Source organism: Opisthocomus hoazin, chromosome 5 (genome assembly GCF_030867145.1).
Source record: "Opisthocomus hoazin isolate bOpiHoa1 chromosome 5, bOpiHoa1.hap1, whole genome shotgun sequence".
NCBI lineage: Eukaryota > Metazoa > Chordata > Aves > Opisthocomiformes > Opisthocomidae > Opisthocomus > Opisthocomus hoazin.
The window spans coordinates 19,751,438-19,773,199 of NC_134418.1; the positions used below are offsets into that span (position 1 = coordinate 19,751,438).

Sequence of the window (21,762 nt, forward strand, 5' to 3'; positions counted from 1 at the left end):
AGGGTGGTGAGGCACTGGGACAGTTTGCCCAGAGAAGCTGTGGCTGCCCCCTCCCTAGAAGTGTTCAAGGCCAGGTAGGGTGGGGCTCTGAGCAACCTGGTCTAGTGGAAGGAGTCCCTGCCCATGGGAAGGGAGGTTGGAACCAGATGGTCTATAAGGTCCCTTCCAACAAAAAACATTCTATGATTCTATGACAACCTCATGCCTAAAAGAGCCTTCATGAAGGCAATTCCCTGAAAGCCAAATGCAGCGATTTCTCCCAATTCAAGAGATTAAATGCCCCAAAAGATGAATGCACGTCTATCAGGCATCCACAGTTCAGCAGGTATCTCTCAGACCCTGATTTCACACATCACGTCTCACTGCACGGTGAGCAGCGCCATCTGTACATTCAACATTCAAAGTACAGCAGGACTCTCTGTCGTACCGTGTACACCACCATACCGTAACACTCTTTTATTTTGCATTTTTCAGGCAATGGACTGAACTCTGACCTAAGCCCTGCTCTTGCACAGAGACCGGAGTCTTACTTGTCCTTTTATAACCCAGTCATTTGTGTGCCTCCAGGAACTCGGTGGGAGCTGCTAACTCCACAGAGCTGATCAGTGGTATTTTGCTTCATGCAGCACAGCAGTTCATACCTCCTACTGACTTTGGAATTGTACTACTGCTTTCTTCCACGCTTGAATGTCACTGTAGTCTGTTCTGTACTCACAAAGCAACTACAGCAGCTGTATGTATAAAATGATACTAAACCGCAGCACTAAAAATAAACCTCACTTAGAAAAACAATTCATTTTTTCTCATTATGGACGTGATCATGCTGGTTTGCATTATGTAGTATGATTTTCAAAGACTTGCATGGTCTGCTTGACAAATATTGGACTTTTCTGACATCATTATTAGCTAGTAAAATCCATGGATAAAAAGACATCAATTGCTCTATTGCCTTCTGTACTGTGGAACAGTAAAATGATTTTGTGAAAGTACTGTAACATCTGTTTGGTTTAGTTAAAACACTTAGAAATAAAATAGAAATTTTCCCTTCTCCTCTGCTTCTCCAGCATTATTTTTATCATTTTTTCCATCTGTACTTCCAAAAGGTCTCTCGCACTAATGCATTTCAAAGATATTTAACTATGCAGCTCTATGTTAACTCTGCAAATGCCCTCACTTACAACTTCCCATTTTTGGCAGTTACAAGCTGTTTATGTTGGATAGAACTAATTACGAAATGCCAGCACTGGCCAAAATCTAAGGCCAATGGTAGTTTTCAAATAGTCAACAACTACTTTTTTCAAGACTGTCAGCGCATTTTCCTGGGTTTGATTGTTGGGTTTGTTTGTGGAAAACCAACAGAATGGCCTCTCAGCAATTTGTAAAGTCTCATTAATTTCCTCATTATAAATTACAGAAGTGAGAAAGAATGCAGCGGTGGAAAGACTGCACCCCACACAACTTAAGCAAACCAAGAAAAAATATATGGAAAATTAACTTTCTATCTTTGTATTTGGAACAAAAAAGGTCACAAAACGTGGCCCTGTCCCTGAAAGCCAAACTTTTCTCACATAAAAATCCTGTTTCTCCTGGGAAGCTACTAAGAAAGTGGATAGAAACGAGCGGCAATGCCACCTGAAAGTTTACCGCCCCCATTCCAATCACAAACATACAAGGCAGGCTGCAAAAAATCAGCCTTTTAACCTAATTTTGGCTCTCTCTTACGCGAGCACTGGACCCCGAGTAGCTGAAGGCGGTGCCTCAGCCCCGCGGCGCTTCCCGGCGGCCAGGATAGCCCGGCCGACCCGCCACCGCAGCGCCCAGCTCGGCAGCACGATGCTCAGACCCAGTCGCACAGAACCAGCCTACTGCGGCAGCCATCTTCCCTCTCCGGGCCCCGCCGCTCAGCCCCGCCGCGCATGCTCCTGCCGCCCCGCCCCGGGCGCGGCCCGCCGAGGAAGATTGGGCTCTCGGCGGCCCACAGTTTCCTTGGCAACCGGCAGGAAGCGTCGCCGGGTGCGCCGCTGGCTGCCCGCCGCTTTCGGGGGTGTCGGTGCGGCCGGTCGGTAGCGCGGGGTCGGGCCGGGCCGTAAGAAGGGGGGATACCGCTGCCCGCCGGCCCGGCGCTCCCCTCTGGGGGTGGGAGCTGTGGGGAGGGGAGAGAAGGGGGGCCCGAGGAGGGGCGTGCGCCTCCCTCCCCGCCGCCTCGCTGGGTCTCCGGTTGTGCCGCGGTGTTGGTGAGGGCCGGGTCGGCCGCGCTGTGATAACTCGGCAGAGCTCTGCTGTTTGAGGCCTTCGGCGGTGAGGGCGCTTGGCGCCCCTGCGCGCTTGCTGTGCCTGCGCCGGCTGCGCGCCGGGAGGGGCGGCACTCGCCCGAGTGAGGAAGCAGCCTGGCCTCGGAAATCCTGCTTGCCTTCATTGCGCCTTTCTGCGGTGGCTGCTGGAACCCAGACTCCAGGCCGCGCTTTTCCTCCTCTGAAAGATGACTTTTAAAGGTGCCTTTTCTGTTTCTGTTTTAAGGATTTCTGTCTCCTGCTTGAAGTCTGTCGTCTGCCGGTAGCATGGTTCACTTTGGTGTCACACCTCGCCTGTCGCTGGTTTGATTCACAGCTACGCTTCTGCTGTCTGATCTCTTCACGAATGCATGCGACTCTCCTGGCCCTTGACTACACAAGAACTTTCATCTTGTTGTGAAGACTGACACCTCCTTGCGAAAAGTCGTTTTTCCACCTTCTGCCACCTCCTCCTCTGCGGATACGTAGGCATGTGATCTCAGTTGAGTTTTTGGAAAGCCATTATCACTGTCCTTTACTCCTGTCTTTATGTCTGTCCCAAAGGGCTAACGTTGTTCCTACCTGTCATCACACCTTTTATTGTTTGCACTCCCTGATGGTACAAGCAGTGACATTTCAAAAGCATCTAGATTTTGTCATTAGGTAAAACCGTAGTAAAGTCCTCGACATGTATCTTGATTACTTCTTGGAAAAAAAAGAATTAAAATACATATGAATTATTTCTGAATACTTTTCTGAGAAAAATATTTATGTTGTAATTAGCAAGATGACTGCGTTATGAACAATTGTACATTTCAAAAGTTAACACATATATTTTGTGATATATATTTTGTGATATATAATGCTAATGTCAATAACTGATCTTTATTTGTAAAAATACAATTTTTATTGTATAAAACCATTTTGATTCTTATTTTTCTGATAGTTAAAATTGTTTTTCTAACTAATGTGATTAAAGTTTTGTAACAATAAGCTGGCACTTATAAAATCAGTAAATTTTCTTTCTGTGTTATTGTTTGTCTTTTAGGGCTTCAGATTATTTCTGGCTTTAATGATTTGCCTTTTGCAAACAGAATAGTTCCCATAAGTGTCATGTAATTTTTTGTGTGTTCTGAAGACACTTAATGGTCTAAATGTGATATGTTAGTTCTTCTTTTAAAAAGACTGTCACTGGAGACAAGGACATATTCTGAAAATGGTAGGAAAGAGAAAACGACATACAGTGGGTGAAATTATTTGAATCGCTAGTTTTCATTAAATAGTCAAGAAGTATTGATTTAAACTTTAAATTTTAGCTCTACATTGTATTTTAGCTAATTTGGTAATCATTATTGTGTGTTGTTTCTCAACATTCAGTGAAACTTAGGCACCACATTTACTTCTTTCTACAAGTCATAAGGACATAGCATGTCTACACGAGTGCTGGGACCTTATCACTTCTTACTAAATCTTTAGGATTATTTCTGCTTGTAGTAATTTAGATAATGACCTGACTGCAAGTTCTGTTTTGGAGGTGAGAGTTACAATAACCCAGCTAAAAAGGACTGCATGTACAAGATTCTGGCAGAGTTTAGGGCAGGTGCCTTATTGACCCGAGGGCATGGAAGCAGCATGGCAAAAAGCTCTGCCTCTCAGTATTCAGAATTTAACCATGTTGTTGACAAAAACAGATGTCATCAACTTGCGAAACGTGATGGCGGGATGGCAAGCACCCTACTTATCCTTATGGCAATGTTTGTTTATGTGTGTTATTTAACTGACTTCCTACTGTTTTCATTTCTATATAGTGCCATTTATTGTTTACTAATGGAGTGGAATTTCTTATTTACTAAATTGTTTTCTCCATCCAGAGTACACCACAGCATAAATTACAGAACATTAATAATATTCAAAACTAGCACTGTCACACTTTGTAGTTTTATTAACATTTTAAAACCTGTGTTTCCCCAGGAATAGTTATTGTTATTTGTGATAGTGTCAGGCTTGGTATGTTATATAGGCAGTAGACTATTATTTTTATTAGGGATATTTTAACCCAATTACATACATATATAGTAACACATGTAGCTGGTATTAATATTAGTATTTAAGGATGTATACAGAAAGTTATTTTTGCATTCTTTTTAATAAAATACTTTCATTCTTCTTGCTGGAATTGGAATTCATTTTCTGTGTTCTTTCTTTGCTGCTTTACATTTCTGTTCTCTTACTGATTTTGCTTTGGTTTTTGTGTCCTGAATCTACTTGCGCTTGTGTTCATTCCTTCATCCTGGCCATTCCTCAGATTGTTAGTGTCTTCTGCTCTAGCTGTACCCAGCCATTTTATTTCACTCTGGGCTGTTCTGCTGAGCACCATAATGCTGCTTGGGTTTCTGTAGGCTGCCCTAACGGCAGGCTGTAGCTCATTTCAGTTTTGCTGCAGGTCTCAAAGTACAGAAGTAAACAATTAGGAAATGTGTGCATTTGAAAGATGGAGTGACAAAACTGTCAAAAGTATCCCATGCACTGCGTAGGATATATAAGAATAAACATTTATTTTCTAGTACACTTATTCAGATTTTATTAATTGATTGTTCCTGTCAGTCTTTGGACCTGGGGATTCAAAACTTGATAGTCTGTCGTATAGGAATGAAAATTATTTTACGTTTTTAATCTTTTTCTATTCTAGGAAGCAACGTTCTAAGAATGTCATCAGGCATCAAAATAAAACCAAACACTGCAGTACAGAAAAGCAAGACATATTCTCCTTTGCCATGTTCTCCACAACCTGCAATTAAACCACAGCCAAAGCCCAGTGACAAGCTGAATCCTAAAACTATTGATCCGGTATGTATAGGTGGTGGGTTTTCTGTCTGTTTGTTTGTTTAAAATGGATTTCTTGTTTGAAGAAATTTCCATACTTTACAAAATACACGCAGGACATGCTTCTACTGGTCCTGTTTTGTAAATTTAAACTAATTTTTTGTTAACCATGCATTCCCTAATTTCTAAGCTTAAATGCCTGAGGCATAACATTTTTATTTCCTTTTTAGAAAAGGGGTTTTGGTACAATTGTGTCTTTGGTAACTTTTTTTATTTTCTATGTACTTTTGCCCTAGAAAGAGGTTTAGAGCTAAGAGTTAAAAAGGGTTGGGGTTTTTTTGGTATAGTTATACATTTTGGCACCTGCTGCTTTAGAGGAACTGATTTCAGTTATGCAATGAAACCAAGAATCGGGTAGGATCTTGAAGATCATCCAGACCTCATAAAATCTAGCAAATTAATTGCTAATGAACATTACTCGAAACTCCTAAGTACAGTGAATATGTAATACTTTGGGAAGAATTTGAGGTCTCGGGAGAAGACCGATGAAAGGAGTTGTTTATTTCACAGAAGTCCTGTGCCTGGAGAACTAGCTTTGAGTGGGTGAACTATAGCTCACCACTGGGCTGTATCAGCCAAACAATTAATAGTGTCACAGACGTTTTGGAAAATGAACTAAATGCAGGAGTGCTTTTTGTGAAGTACTAGTTTGCCATAAACAAAGGCTCAATCATTTTATGTGGGCATTTTTTTTCTTAAAACATTTTTTCAAGTAATACAATGACTTCATTAAGCCAAGAAGTCATCAAATCATGCACACAATTTTAACAATGTTAATGTAGGTTCAAACACTCTAAAAATTAAGATTTCATGTTGTTTCCTGCTATGTGTTTCGTGCTAAGGTGTTTAATCTGGGATGTAGCATTGAATAATCGTGCTAATAAATAATATCATAGTTCATACGCGTAAGAAGCATGTATCTGATAAAAAACAGCTTTGTGCAGGCTTTCCTCTGTGAAGCTCCTGATTTCCTTCTCCAGTGAGTTCTTCCTAGATTCTAACCAACTATGAACCTCCCCACTGATTTCCAGTGCCCTCATACCATCTTGTCCAAAAGTTGGTGTTTCTCCCACATCTTACCACCTTGTACTTGTCTATACTTGGATCAGGGTGGAACTGGAGTAAATCTGCCTTCTGTATAATATGACCAATATAACACTAATAACCAATATAACAACAATAAGAGCATCAGGAAAGTGGGTGGTCTTTAATCTGTTAAGGAGAAAACCCATAAGACTTCAGTGTTAAGATTTGCAAGAGGAAAAAAACCAGTGTATTCCATCAGGAGAGCACTGATTCTACATTATTTATTCATTTTCACAACTGCCTAGCCAAACAATTCTGAAAAGCAGTTTTCTGATAAATGTACCAAATATGTTTTCCACCCCATAGCTGCAAGTCTCATTTTTGATTAATTTTAGAATCATATGCCTAAATTTCATTTTTGGTAAACTGCAGTTTTAACATATTCGTAAAAGTTATTAAACATTACTGTTAATGAATAAATAATACTTTTTTTTTCTGTCCTCACAGTTCGGTGCTTATTCTCGACCACCTTCTGCATTTGCTTCTATATACGCTAAAGGTGGTATTCCGTGCAGGTGTGTCGGTTTTGTTTATTTTTTTACTAAATATATTATGATTAGGTAGAGTTACACAGATTGTAAAATATCTATTCGTGTTAGATCTTTTAGTTAGGCTGTTGGATTCCATTAATTTCTAAAAAGATTTCTGATACTGAACTCTTTTAAAGAAGAAAGCAATTTTCCATGTCTTTGAAATTGTCTTCTTTTGGTTCTTTTCTTATGCTATGTTAATACTGAAGCTGCATTTTAAAAGAATAGCTAGGTATTTGCAGATTTGGTTTGCTTAACCTCTTTCATGAAAGAGGTTGATTTCTTCAAGTACTGGTGTTTCCTTCTGCCTATTAAGATAATAAACTTAGTGCCATTTTAGAAAGTAGACATCTTGCAGTCTTTCTTTGTCTCAAGTAAGTAGTGTGACAACATTTTCTTGAATATTCCAATTCTGTAATTGTCAGCAATATCTGATATTAACAAAACTACTTGAAAGTAATAGTCTGTGGTGTTTTAGGTTACTTTTGTGTATTACGTATGTGCCTAGACAATAAGCACTTTAGTGTTTGTTAAGTGGGTGCAGAATTACTTAACAAAAATTTGAGTAATCATTAATACATGTATATACATGCGTAAAATAATAATTAACCATAGAATCATAGAATGGTTTGGATTGGAAGGGACATTAAAGATCACCTAGTTCCAACCCCCCTGCCATGGGCAGGGACACCTTCCACCAGACCAGGTTGCTCAAAGACCCATCCAACCTGGCCTTGAACACTGCCAGGGAGGGGGCATCCACAGCTTCTCTGGGCAACCTGTTCCAGCACTTCACAACCCTCGTAGTAAAGAATTTCTTGCTTGTATCTAATCTAAATCTGCCCTCTTTCAGTTTAAAGCCATTACCCCTTGTCCTGTCACTACAGGCCCTTGTAAAAAGTCCCTCTCTAGCTTTCTTGTAGCCCCCCCTTTAGGTACTGGAAGGCTGCTGTAAGGTCTCCCTGCAGCCTTCTCTTCTGCAGGCTGAACAGCCCCAACTCTCTCAGTCTTTCCTCTGAGGAGCAGTGTTCTCTGATCATTTTTGTGGCATCCTCTGGACCCACTCCAGCAGGTCCATGTCTTTCCTGTGTTGAGGGCTCCAGAGCTAGATGCAGTACTCCAGGTGGGCTCTCACCAGAGCAGAGCAGCGTGGCAGAATCCCCTCCATCGACCTGCTGGCCACGCTGCTTTTGATGCAGCCCAGGACACAGTTCGCCTTCTGGGCTGCAAGCGGACTTTGTGGGGTCATGTTGAGCTTCTCATCAACCAGACCCCCCCCACGTCCTTCTTCTCAGGGCTAGTCTCAATCCATTCTGTGCCCAGCCTGTATTTGTGCCTGGGGTTGCCCTGACCCAGATGCAGGACCTTGCACTTGGCCTTGCTGAACTTTATGAGGTTCACACAGGCCCACCTCTCAAGCCTGTCCAGGTCCCTCTGGATGACATCCCTTCCTTCCAGCGTGTCAACCACACCACACAGCTTGGTCTCATAGGCAAACTTGCTGAAGGTGCACTCAATCCCACTGTCCGTGTGCCCGATAAAGATGTTAAACAGTGCTGGTCCCAGTAGTGACTCCTGAGGAACACCACTAATTCATAGCCTTTATCTTGTTTGTAGCCTTTATCTCATATTCGTACACCGCCTTTATCTGTATCTTAGGAGTAACCGATGAATTCCAATATGTTTTTATTTCAGTTTCAACTGATCTCCCTTACTAGTTGTTATTTGAGGAAAATATTGCTTGATATTTATCGAAAGATGTAACTTTGCAAAGGGAGCATTTTCTGTGTCAGTGTGAGAGACATCTGTAATTTTTATAACTTTTGTGTTCTGATTTCTGTGTGAGTGGGAGCAGGATTTTGAAAACTGCCATATTTGGGAAATATAATAATTGCACTGTTAAAATACCATTATGCATTTGAGTAAGGAGAGCAGTAGATGTTGAAATTATGCATGTAACATTATAGTAATATTGCAAACCGGTTGGTGATATACTTAAGGTGAATAGTGTTAGCAATAAATTATGTATTATTATATGTTAATTTGTTAAAACTTTATTCTTTATATAGGTTAGTGCATGGCTCAGTAAAGCACAGACTGCAATGGGAATGCCTTCCTGAAACTGTTCGCTTTGATCCTCTTATTATAACATTGGCAGAGGTAAACTCAATTTTCTTGCAAAGTTAAGGATGCAGAATTTCCTAATTGCAAATGGCATTTTGTAACAAGCTAAGCTAGCTAACTTAGACTCACCTACTAAGGAAATACGAAAAAAACATTTGTGGGAATCTTGTATGAATGAAGATGGTCAAGAACATTGCCATTTGTAGTTCTTTAATTAGAGCATTCTGGAAGAGCTAGGTAGAGCTATTTAATCTTCAAGACACTGGCCAAATACAAGACTGCATCTCAGATTCCCAACTGTTGAGTGAAATACTTCAATCCATTTGTGGCTTTGCAGGGTCTTTTGTAAACAAATTTGTTTTCATTCTTTTTGTATATAAAGCCAACCTATTGAAGTGCTCTCCTCAATAGATTGAACTAACACATTAGGAATAGGATCCTGTAAATAAGTGAAAGAGAAGTACTACACGTTATGTTCAGGCTTCTGTTTTCTCAGCATCGTCTGTGACATTCATCACCAAATACCTTTCAGGAGTCTAAATAAATGTTAAACACAGCGTGGTAAATGGAATAAAGTGCATACTCTAGAGGTGGCTTTTTGTTGGGTTTTTTTTTAGGTTAAACAAAGCTGTCAATTCTTAAAGTAACTTAGAGCTTCTATTATGGAAAGAAGAAAGACTTCAGCCATAGGCCTTTAAATCTTCGAGTCCTGCCAGTCAGGTCTTCACTAGAAGTGTAGATTTGTACCATCTACAAGTTTTTGGTGTTGCAGAGGGGTGTGTATGGTGAGGGCCGTCTTTCTTTCCATAGTTCACCTTCTATTTTTTTTTCTTCAGCATACGAAAACCATTTACAAATATAGCCTATTCTTGTTCATGGTCTTGTTGAAATATTACCTTGTGTAGTTAGACTAAAGGTAGTGAAGTACAAATATTGATTGAACTGGCAGTATTCATAGTGTGAGTTTTAATATTCAATGTTCCAAAAGAAAAATGAATAAACATATTCTGTGAGCAGAGTTGTACTCAATGGCTCCACATGGTGGAGTTAGTGTATTTTCTGTTTTGAACTGATGTGACAAAATCTAAACATTATTTTGCGCTATGTGGAACTTTTTTAACGTGTTTTTGTTTACAAGAAGGCTCACTATTAAGCAAATGTGTTTTACATTTGCAACAGGGTCTAAGAGAGACAAAACATCCCTATACATTTGTTTCAAAGGAGGGTTTTAAAGAATTACTTACGGTTGAAGGTGCTACTGAAAAAACAATTCCCTTGTTGCCTCGTCTGGTTCCAGTGTTAAAGGCTGCATTGGTATGTCTTACTCTTAATGCAGAGATTTTGATGGATTTAATTTCTTTTTTCTTGTGCTGGTGAGGACTACGTTGAAAATATTGTGATAAATCTATTGCATGGGCTTTTGATTTGGGGGTTGGGAATAGTTTCTTTTTCGCATATTAACCCTGCCTTGGTTTTATTAGCTAAATATGCCTTTAACTGTAAATTCAGATGGGCAACTCCTTGTATAGTTGTATGACAGTAGCTATGGCAAATTCTGTGGAAATGTTCTAATATGTGAATATAAGCAGAAATAAATATATGTATTAGTGGTGTTTTTATATATCCACATAATAACATGCAAAAAAAAATTGAGATCAAGTAAAATGGAGATGTGGGAATAAATACTCAGATATCTGTTACATTTAAATTTCAAAACTTGCTACAAAGATAAAACAGAATATGCCAATGAGGAAAGGGGAAGAATACAGTTAAAATGTTTGAGGTCATATTCTTAATTTTTAAAATATTTTAAACTTTTTCTGCTCCTTCAATGAGGTAAAAGTATTAGCCTTGAAGGTAATCTCTTTTAGATCTATTGCATACCTTTCAGAGCCCTTTTCTGCTTCAGCTACTTGCTGTCCTTTAATCTACCGGTGTTTCAGTTGTGGTTGTATAGAGATGGCTGAAAGTTTGAAAATTCTTTGTGATCTCAGATCAGAGTCGTAACAGAATATCAGAACTGTATGTTATCAGTGTCTTTGGTTTAGTTTGGAAGACAAAATTAGAAAAACTGTTCTTGTCTGTTCTTCCAATTACTGTTATTCATCTGATAATTTTCATTGCTGTACTGTTTTGTTTAGTCTTGTTAAACCTACTACACAAGTAGTTGATGACTTCTAGTTAAAAAAAAAAAAAAAGGGTTCGGGGCCCAAATGTTAGAGGGGAAAAATAACTGTTTCAATGAAGGCCGGTATTAGTACAAGAACAAAACAAATTGTTATAAATCAATTTCTCTGCTAAAGGAAGAGTGAGATAACTAAACCATTAGAGAACTCAGGTATAGAAGAACCTTCCTATGGGAATAATAAAGATGATAAAGCACCCTAGAAGTAGATAAGAGCCTGGTAACTGCTGGCAGGTGACAAAGTGGTAGTTGGCAGGGGACTAAATTAATTGAGCCAGAAAGTCGTTGGCTCCTGTGTTTCTCCAACAAAAACAATTGTTGTTATGAATTACATAGAAATTACCCTGAATTCATTACAATTGTAACTAAAATGTTGTCTCCCAGTTTCAACATATCCGCAATGGAAGGGTTCGTTCTAATATGTTGTGAAGCACTGAAATTGTTGGTGTAGTAAACCATTTGTTTTGCCTGCCAAATTTTTTATTTCATCAATAATAAATTATTAGTTTCATTGTCTCAGAAGAAAGCAAGAGTTTCACTGACGTTTTGTGGATACTTTTGTTTTCTACTTTAAAAATATATTTCTGTTTTTAAGTGTTACCTCTAGATACTAACATTCAATCAAGTTGTACTTGTATTTCTAAACTTGTAACATAATTAGCAGTTGCGCAGTAGTTTTAATTTTTAAAAAAGCTATATACAATCATAATGTAGAGATTGCAGTTTTGAAGAATATATGAATATTACTGACAGGATTTTCTTTTTTCCACCTCTGGAGGCCCATTCAGATGACGAAGTATTTGGAAGGGGATTGGATGCTTTAGTTCAACTGAGTGCTGTTGTTGGCCCGTCACTTAATGATCATCTTAAGCATTTACTCACAAATGTAAGTTTTTAATGCTGTAGTAAAAAAATCATCTGTATTTTTATGGTACTTTTTTTGAGATGTTTACTATAATATCTGCATAGATACAGTGGAGGACTCAGCAGTTCCATGAAAAGCATTACTTCATACATTCCTCTGTGTAAGTCCATCAGTCTTTAACTTATAAAGTTCTAGCAAGGCCCAAAAACTGTTGTTAATGTAAATTGGCGAATAATGGATGTGTTGTCCCTACTATTTAAAAAAGATCCAGCTTCAAGCCTAAGGTGAAATAGATGCTGTGTTCTGAAGGGAAGTTCATGTTTATTGCAAAATTTTTTGCATTTTAAGTGTAAATATTAAAAAAAAAATCTGTAAAAGTTTCAATAAATTAACATAAGCAAATATTCCGTTGTTTCAGATGGGAATTCTGCACAAGGAAGTTTTTATTAAATAAGAGTGGGATTATGGAAAGTATTTTTATACTGAATCCTTCTGTAGAATCCTTTCTCTCTCAGACAGGCTTTTCATGGTTTCGTTTAGCCTGCTTCCAAAGTGCACTTTTACAGCAATATGAAACGACCTTTTAGACATCCAATGCAGAAGAGAGAAATTGCAGTAGGTTTTTTCAAACGTATTTCCACTATAATAAATCTCTTTCAGTGCGTGTGAAAAACGTGTTCACTTTTCAAGCGGACAGCATTTTAAGAATGATTTTCTTTTAAGGTTGCCACTTCTTTAAAATTTGTTTGCTGAAACAAGAAAAGATTAAAATAAGTATCTTTCTGGCTAACAGTTGAGCTTTCTTTGAATTTAAGTTTCTTGTGAGATAACATTTTATTCCTTTTGCCTTGACTGAGTTCCATATTTTGACATCAGTCACAAGCTATAAAGTGATGTCTCCTTTTGGCTTTAATTTTACAAAGATAAGATGAAATAAAGTAATAAAATAAAATTATATCGGCCTCTTTGCATAAATAGTACTATATTGTGCAACAAATGTTTTTATTTTACTTTTCTGATAGCTTTCAAGGAGATTAATGGACAAGAAATTTAAAGAAAAAATCACTATTGCTTTACAAAAGTTGGAGCAGTATGGTGGAAAGGTGCGTTGATCATATGATTATTCTGTAATGTGAACATTTGAATGCAGCTTTGCTAAAACAACTTCCATCTCTGGCTTTCAGATTAAGAACCCCATTCTGAAAACTGCTTATTTTTACATGTCACAACTAATCATATTGCATAAAACACAGGATTTTGCACTGTGGCAATCAGCAGAGTTGTGTTCCAGTCCTTAGTAAAATAGTTGGTTTAGTCTGTTTGATATATTGGGTGGTAATAGAAATTACGTTAAATCCACTCTGGGTAATCCATATTCTGCCGGCTAGGTTTTGTTGTCTCCCTTTTTTTTTTTCTCCCACTTTTCATTTTTAGTCTCCATTGTTTTAATATTTGAGCAGAAAATACAGGAGTATGTCTCAGTAAAATATTCCAAGGATCCATACCTACAAAAGGTGCCGCATGGCTGGGCTCTTACAGAACAGCACACCGAGCACCATTCAGAACTCTTTTTGGGAGCAAGTGTGCATGCATGTGGATCTCTACCCATAATATCTGCTTGGAACATTTTATTGTACTTGGTGGGAAGCTTATGCAGACCAGGTGGTTAAATGAGATATTTGCTGTTCTTTCTTGAAAATTCTCCATTTCTTTAGAAAGTCTAAATTTTTTTTTCCAGGATTTGAACTGGAGTGACAAATGGGTTAGTTGCATGGCATAAGATCCAGGATGCCTAATATAAGTCCTTACTCCAAGTTAGGCATTGCAGCACTTAAAAAGCAGACGCTTATGCTGAGTAATGCTTGTGAGCTTCTTGTACAGACTGTAGGGTAGGCTAGATGCCTGTGAAGAGTGATCCAGGAATTCACCAAATGTCAACTAGTAAATAGCTTCTGGCCCCTTCTGGAGTATTGACACCTGACTCAGGCTGAATATTTGTCTTGCCTCAATATGCCTGAGATGCAGGCTTCATATTCCGTTTTCTGAGCCTAAATGCTTACCTTAACAGGATTTGCTTTTGCTAAAAGATACTTTTAGCTGTTATTGATGATGCCTGCCCATTCTCACTAATAGCTTATTGTTTAGGTCACTTACTGAGGAAATGAGATACTCACATTCCAGCCCACCCTGGTTAACCCAGAGGTTAGATGTGCAATTGCTATAAATCAAAAAAAAAATGCTTTAAGTAATAGATGGCATAGTATTCTTCTGCTGAACATTCTATTGCCATTTTTCTGTTGTGCTGTACATTGTGCAGGAGGGAGGAGAGAAGAAAAAGAGAGTATTGGCATGGATATTCATCTGGAAGAGAAACTATTTGCTTTCTTGACCCTATGAACACTTGTGTGTATTATATTAAACGTTTGTTGGTAAAGCATAGAAATAACCTAAAAAGTAGGGACTATAAATATAGGTCTATCAGTTCTGAGCTTGTGTGCCTTAATCAGTAGACACCCAAATAATCGGCAGACACCACTTTTTGTGTGTGTGTGTGCTCATATGCATTTAAGATCAGTAGCAGTGTTCTTATTACAGACTTGAAAAAGATCACAACAAATAAAGAAGCATGAGAGGTTTTTATTTATATGTAGTGAGACAAGAAAAGAAAAATTACATCTCATCTTGATGTTCTGAAAATTTAGGTCTACATAATGTAACTAATCCAGTGAATCATTAACCTCTAATTCTTCTGTCTGTCCCCTGATTTCTCATCATTGTACTGGTTTTGCGAGTAGGTCTTTCTGTGTGTCTTTTAAAAATACTCTAATAAGATAAAGCAAACTGGAACCAAACTCCTAAATTGTGATTACCAGCAATATTTTATAGACCAACTAATGCATTTATCAAATTTCTATTCTAAATTAATTATAATGTATATGATTCTTAATTTTATTGGAAGTCCTTTCCAGAATATCACTCCTCTATTTAAAAATCCTTATTATTTCATGTCTATATTTATGTCCAGTTTTAGATATGAGTTTACGCATCTCTTCTCTTGGTTGTTTATTCTCCGGCATTAATTATCACAATGCTCCATTTTTCAGTTCATTATTTTCAGCCCATTTAACAGTATATTTCTCAGCAAATATTAACTTTTTAGTTTTCTACTGTTTGATAATAAGAAAGATAACTAAGTAAAACTTGTGAATAATACAATTTATAGAGACTGTATGAATACTCTCATATGTAATGCTTGTGCTCCTTATTTTGTTTAAATTTGTTTTATTTCCATCAACAGGCAACTGTGGCTATCATCAAATCTAAAATTCCAACCTATTGTTCTATCTCGTCTTGAACACAAAAACTGTAGTGATTCATACTGTAAGGTGAAGTTTGGAAACAAACTGCCTGTGAACATCACTGACACTTATTTGGGGTATGACATATTCTCTTAAAATAATAAATTCTTCAATGTGATGGAGAGTGGGAAAAATCCTATCAGTTTATGAATATGTAATTATGGAAGACTATTTAAAATAATTCTCTTTGTATTGTCTGCTATTTGTGTATGCGTTGTGCTTACAATGACATGGATTAACTGGCTGTTATTTCAAAAGCAGAACAGAGATGGATTCTTAAATTAAAATTTCCTTTAATATGTTCACAGTGCTTAATATGTTTTGTACATTTGTGTGATGCAAAATAATTTGGATATAATTACTTAAATAGTAACTAACTTGGTGTTAAATGACATATGTATACCCACTTTTGAAACTTATTTTGTGCTACAGGCATAGATGGGTGCAGTCTGGATTCATCAAGACTTGCTGGGTTAGACGTAGGACTATGAGAACTCATCTAGACTCCTTGAGAGTCAGCTTTTAAAGATGTGAAGCTGAACGCACTAAACAGGTAGCATATGGTGCGAAACTGAACTTGCTCTGTGCATTCTCAGCACAGTGTTTTGAGAAGCTGGAGAGGCTCTGGAGAATGCAATGCAGAGGCATCAGGTTGCTCCACAGAGCCACAGCCTAGGTTTTGATCAACTGGTTAGTTCCAGTTAGCTTTGGGCCTACTAAATGCGAGCTAGATGTGGGAGGCAGCTTTGGAGTATTTACACCGTGCTCCTTTTGCACCGAGTTCTATAATGCCACAGATACACTTGGGACTAGCTTGTGAATTCAGCTCCAGACAAGCTAATAAACTTCTGAATCTGGGAGCTATTAAAAAAATTTGGGTTAAAGACAATAAAATGATTGCAGAAGCCAGCTTACCTTGCTGTCAAGACTTGTAGGATGCAGTGTTTATACATGAACATGTTTGAACTTCATTGCAAAATAATTCCTAACAGTTCTTGTAATAAATACTGTTCTGTATTCATGTTGTTATGGATATTTGAGTTAGTCAGTGAGGGAGAACTAATGGAAGTAACAAAATTTGCCATAAAACTTTTTCCGCTCAGGAAAATTCAATTCTGGAATTTAAAGTTGTTGGGATTATTATTTTTGTTATCAGAAGATGCTGTTGCATAGGATATAAAAACGTCTGTCATGTGAAAGCAGTTTCAGAATTTTTGGAAAATTACGACTGCTTGGCTATATTAAATTTACTTTGGGGCTGTGCTCTCTGCTGAGATCAGAACTGTGCTAAGTCAAGATTTATGTACTTGAGCATTTTAAAAAAAATTAATTCTGTTGGCAAAAATATTACATTTGAAGAAATACAAGTATTTGTTTAACAACAAAAAATGAATCATGCTTCTTGTGTTTCTTCATGTTTATTTTTTATTTTTTTTTTTACAAAATGTGCACATTGAGTTTACACAGACACGCTACAGCAGATTTCAGGTGTACATGTATTGTACTACTCTTATCCTACACTGGTGATAGCAGATCAGCCTTCAACATGCCTCTAACATCCCACCTCTACACCAGAATAGATACCTGATTTATTTTTGCAAAAGAATGCTTGCAACATTCTACTTCATTAATACCCTTTCACATTTTTGCAGCAATGTCACAATGAAGATTGGCCTATCTCTGATAGCATTTTACCTATTTTGAAGTATTGGCATAAACTCTGTGGATGATATATCTTAAAAATTACATGGATGGGGGGGGCAGTATTGTATTTTAGGTACATACTTTTTTTAGAAAAATCTTTCTAGGTTCAGAATTAAGGTAGCTCCCATCTTAATGAAGAAATGATCCTAAAACAAAGTAATGCATTTATCACATATAGATGATATTATATAGCTGAAGTTTTCAATTTTTTCCTGATTCTGTCTCATAATTAATTACAAAAAGCTGAAACAGATGTTGGCTTGTCTAGCAGTCATTGTTAGTAGATGTTACTACACTGTGATATTCATTCTGAGCACTGAAGTGGGATCGATGTTTCAAAAAAAGTTCATGCCTGTTTCTTCATTAAAGGCAGAAAGACATGTACTCATGAAAACAGTGTTAGGATCCAGTTAAGGTTTCATCATGAATAATTAAGGATCTTCTGACTTTTGAGCAAAGAACTGTGCGAACACATCCAAGAAGAATTATAAATACAGTATGTAGGACTCATATTCATGTCATGATAAATTAAATGCAGATTTACTAGGTAAGTGTGATCAACAGAAGCTTACGTGTATTCGTTAGGGAGTAAATCCACCTATAAGCAATTTCTTTTTTTGTTTTACAACAGTTCTTCCTTTCAAGTTACCTATTTTGTTAGGTATGGGGGTTTTTTTCTGAAGAGAAAAGCAAGTGAAAGGTGGAAGGCAATTGCAGCAAGATGTGCATTGCACATTGATTGTAGCACTTTAACTCAATGTATTATTAAAAAAATGAGGACTACACCATACAAATGTGAAAAGAAAATACATGGTAATACCTCTGTATAATTTAGAAGCTAAGATTTAAGAAATACACTCAAACGTCTGGAGCTTAATCCAGTACAAATGAGTAGCAAAACTAAGAGTATTTAATCTCCTTGTGATGGTATCTATTTTATCTAGGGATTGGAATGATAATAAAGCTGCATGATGTCAGATCTTACTTAGTTTGGGTTTGGAGTAAAAACCTGACTTTTCTGAACAATCTTGTTAGCTAAGTAGCCACTGTTGAAGTGCTAAATTGTATAATTTAGAAAGTTCTTTTTTCTTGGGAAGAGTTTATAATAAAAAATTTGTTTGCATAATACATGTCTCAGTGTAAAGCTGAGTAATTTTATTTACGGTAAAGTGGGAAATCCATCTTTTAGATAATGTTGCAAAATAGCTCAATATTTGTCCATTAGTTGTAGACCTAATGTCTTCGTTAAATCACATTTTCAAAGAGCTGCATGGATCGCATTATATTCTCATCCTGTAAAAAAGACAACAAAAAACAAAAATCATACACCATTAAAAACATAGCTGGCCAATATTGATAGTGAAATTGGGTAGAACTAACTATATTTTAGTTAATGACAACATTATTTTTCAGCTTGTTTGGAGAAATTGTTAGCAGAAGGCAGCTGTTAATGGATCTATGCTCAAATAGGGTTTTGTATATATTAATTACACCAAAAACATTCTGTCAAGACTACCATAGCGTGTTAAGAAATTTAAGTCTGCAGTATTTCCCAGGTTATAAGTCTACATCCAGTATAACAAAATATATATAGACAATAAATGCTCAAGGAATAGTTGTATCTGAAGTGTGAATCCGTACATGAAACTGCCTTTTTGCAGTTCTAGGGCATCCTGTTGCATAGCTAGGGATGACTCTAAAATAAAATTCATTTAAGTACGCATCTTTGCATGAACCAAAGAGTCAATCAGTTCCACAAATATCACCACAACACTCTTTGACAACTCAGCTCAGATTTTCTGTGTGTTCACACTGAAAGATGTTGACTGCTTTCCAATGCTACTTCTGCTTTCTGCTTGCTTTGCATTAGGTAGGTAACAAAACCTTCAAAATCCAAGTTCTGCATAATGCTTACTGGTCTAGCACTCCATACCCCAGTTTTATCAGTGAATAACTCTCAGCACACCAGTCAGGAAAAAATAATTTTTTTTGGTAAGATTTACCTTTCAGTGTCTAGAAGAAAGAGTTTACTTGTAGCAGGCCATATCTAGTGGTGCTTCTGGTTCAACAGTTGGTTGCACAATACATGTGCAATACAAGAGTATATTAAATGCTCGTGTAGCTTTTGCTGGTCTCCACTATAATGATCCTCTTTTTTAATCTGAATGCACACCCTGTAGTACTTTCTTGAGAGATAATCTAGCCATCTTTAGTTGGCTGAATGACTGAATTTTATAGAATATTTTAAGAAGTTTAATGAAAGAGGTGCATGAAAACCCCACTTCTTAGAAAGGTTATCTCACAGTATTCTCCGCTACTGATAGGTATGTAGGCCTTCTGTACATTAATGTTCCAATAACACATGTTCAGTATCAATTTCCAGTTAAATTATTCACTGTTCAGTCTAGTGGGTGATTTGCTTTGTAGAAAATTACAAGTCTGAGTAATTTTCTTAATTTATGTTATGAAACATGCACAGTGGAGTTTTTCATCTTTGATTCCATATGTCATCTCAAGTGATGTTGTGGTAAGAAGTGATCAGCGAACCATTTTGTGCTGATAAACTAACTTTTGAAAGCAATGATATGTAATCTCAAAAATTTATTTTATGTAGATTAATGCTTTAAAAGTTTGTACAGGAAATTTAATATAGTAAATTACAATAAACTAACTTTTTCCCACTGCATTGTTTTGAAACATCAATATACTATTGAACACAAAGCTCAGTTTAACTGGAATTATTTGGCATTATTTACAAATGTTTTTGTATATACATTGGCAACTAAGCTCAGCAAATGTGCAAAGCAAGCAACGTACTCTTAATTTAGAAAGTGTTTTCACACTTCCTACCAATTTTATAAAATATATATCATGACTAATGAATCTAGTAGTTTTCTAAAACAAGCTTCATGTTTCTGAAGTTTGCTGTCTCTATACAGAACGCTTCCAATGCCCCTCCTTTAGTCAGTCAAATGGGAAGTGTCTTCACAAGAAAATACAGGCTTGTCATAATACATGGAACATGGTAACTTTTAGTAGCTTTTTTTTCCCATCTTCAAAACAGAAAAAAAAAAGCAGATGCTTGCATTAGAATTCTTTGTCAAGTGTATCTTTCTCATTTGCCTCCTTTTTCAGCACATTTTTCTAAACAATTTTTCACAGAATCACAGAATGGTAGGGGTTGGAAGGGGCCTCTGTGGGTCATCTAGTCCAACCCTCCTGCTGAAGCAGGGTCACCTACAGTAGGTTGTAGAGGACCTTGTCCAGGCGGGTCTTGAATATCTCCAGAGAAGGAGACTCCACAACCTCCCTGGGCAGCCTGTTCCAGGGCTCCGTCACCCTCCGAGGGAAGAAGTTCTTCCTCATGTTCACACGGAACTTCCTGTGCCTCAGTTTGTGCCCATTGCCCCTTGTCCTGTCACTGGGCACCACTGAAAAGAGCTTGGCCCCATCCTCCTGACACCCACCCTTCAGATATTTGTAAGCATTTATTAGGTCCCCTCGCAGCCTTCTCTCCTTCAAGCTGAACAAGCCCAGCTCCCTCAGCCTCTCCTCATAGGAGAGATGCTCCAGTCCCCTCACCATCCCTGTAGCCCTCCGCTGGACTCTCTCCAGTAGCTCTTCATCCTTCTTGAACTGGGGAGCCCAGAACTGGACACAGTACTCCAGATGAGGCCTCACCAGGGCAGTGTAGAGGGGAAGGAGAACCTCCCTCGTCCTGCCGGCCACACTCCTCCTAATGCACCCCAGAATGCCATTGGCCTTTTTGGCAGTCAGGGCACACTGCTGGCTCATGCTTAACCTGTTGTCCACCAGGACGCCCAGGTCCCTCTCCGCAGAGCTGCTCTCCAGCAGGTCCACCCCAAGCCTGTACTGATGCATTGGGTTGTTCCTCCCCAGGTGCAGGACCCTGCATTTGCCTTTGTTGAACCTCATCAGGTTCCTCTCTGCCCAACTTTCCAGCCTGTCCAGGTCACGCTGAATGGCAGCACACCCTTCTGGTGTATCCACCACACCGCCCAGTTTGGTGTCATCAGCAAACTTGCTGAGGGTACATTCTAACTCTTCATCCAGGTCGTTGATGAAGTTAAACAAGACTGGGCCCAGTACTGACCCCTGGGGGACACCACTAGTTACCGGCCTCCAACTAGACTCAGCGCCGCTGATGACAACCCTCTGAGTTCTGCCATTCAGCCAGTTCTCAATCCACTTCACCGACCACTCATCCAGCCCATACTTCCTGAGCTTCCCTAGGAGGATATTATGGGAGAGTGTGTCGAAAGCCTTGCTGAAGTCGAGGTAGACAACATCTATGGCTCTCCCTTCATCTACCCAGCCAGTCATGTCATCATAGAAAGCTATCAGATTGGTCGGGCTGATTTCCCTTTGGTGAATCCATGCTGACTACTCCTGATAACCTCCTTTTCCTCCACTTGCTTGTTGATGACCTTAATAGATCTGTTCAGTGATTCGTAACTCAACATATTAGGAGGTGTTAGCACACATGAAGCATAGTCCATATGAAGCACAAAACATGGATGAATGAGCTTTGCCAGATCTGACCTAACTTCAAACCAACTTTCAAGTTTTTCTTACTGCAGGTTCAGATGGCTCCTTTGTTGGTTTCAGACTAGCTCAGATGATCAGTATTGTGTATGCAATGGGTTGTTCCTGTAGAAAATATGTATCCCAGAAGCCTTTTTATCATTATCAGGACCTTTAAGTCATTCACCCTGACATTCACCCGTGCACCACG

The 21,762-nt window shown here is 38.2% G+C and overlaps 2 protein-coding genes across 13 annotated transcripts in view; one reads left to right on the top strand and one right to left on the bottom strand.

Moving 5' to 3' along the window:
• Positions 1 to 1,931: 1,931 nt before the first annotated feature.
• Positions 1,932 to 17,093, top strand: PACRGL (parkin coregulated like). Of its 5 annotated transcripts, none has more exons than XM_075420641.1 (9): positions 1,932 to 2,013; positions 2,518 to 2,772; positions 4,960 to 5,117; positions 6,687 to 6,754; positions 8,839 to 8,929; positions 10,073 to 10,207; positions 11,857 to 11,964; positions 12,966 to 13,046; positions 15,242 to 17,093. In XM_075420641.1, exons 3-9 carry the CDS (start codon positions 4,977 to 4,979, stop codon positions 15,296 to 15,298), a joined length of 681 nt encoding a protein of 226 aa, XP_075276756.1. In that variant the 5' UTR covers positions 1,932 to 2,013; positions 2,518 to 2,772; positions 4,960 to 4,976; the 3' UTR covers positions 15,299 to 17,093. The 5 variants fall into 5 exon arrangements, with proteins under 5 accessions (XP_075276756.1, XP_075276753.1, XP_075276752.1 ...); XM_075420638.1 differs by having other exon boundaries at positions 2,518 to 2,763; positions 4,964 to 5,117; XM_075420640.1 differs by lacking the exon at positions 1,932 to 2,013 and adding an exon at positions 2,103 to 2,492 and having other exon boundaries at positions 2,608 to 2,763; positions 4,964 to 5,117.
• Positions 17,053 to 21,762, bottom strand: part of KCNIP4 (potassium voltage-gated channel interacting protein 4) — a 475,426-nt gene continuing 470,716 nt past the window's right edge. For all 8 annotated transcript variants that reach the window (XM_075420635.1, XM_075420629.1, XM_075420630.1 and 5 more), the window contains one exon: positions 17,053 to 18,299. In XM_075420635.1, the coding sequence (XP_075276750.1) occupies positions 18,252 to 18,299 (48 nt within the window). In that variant the 3' untranslated portion in view covers positions 17,053 to 18,251. The remainder of the gene's footprint in view (positions 18,300 to 21,762) is intronic.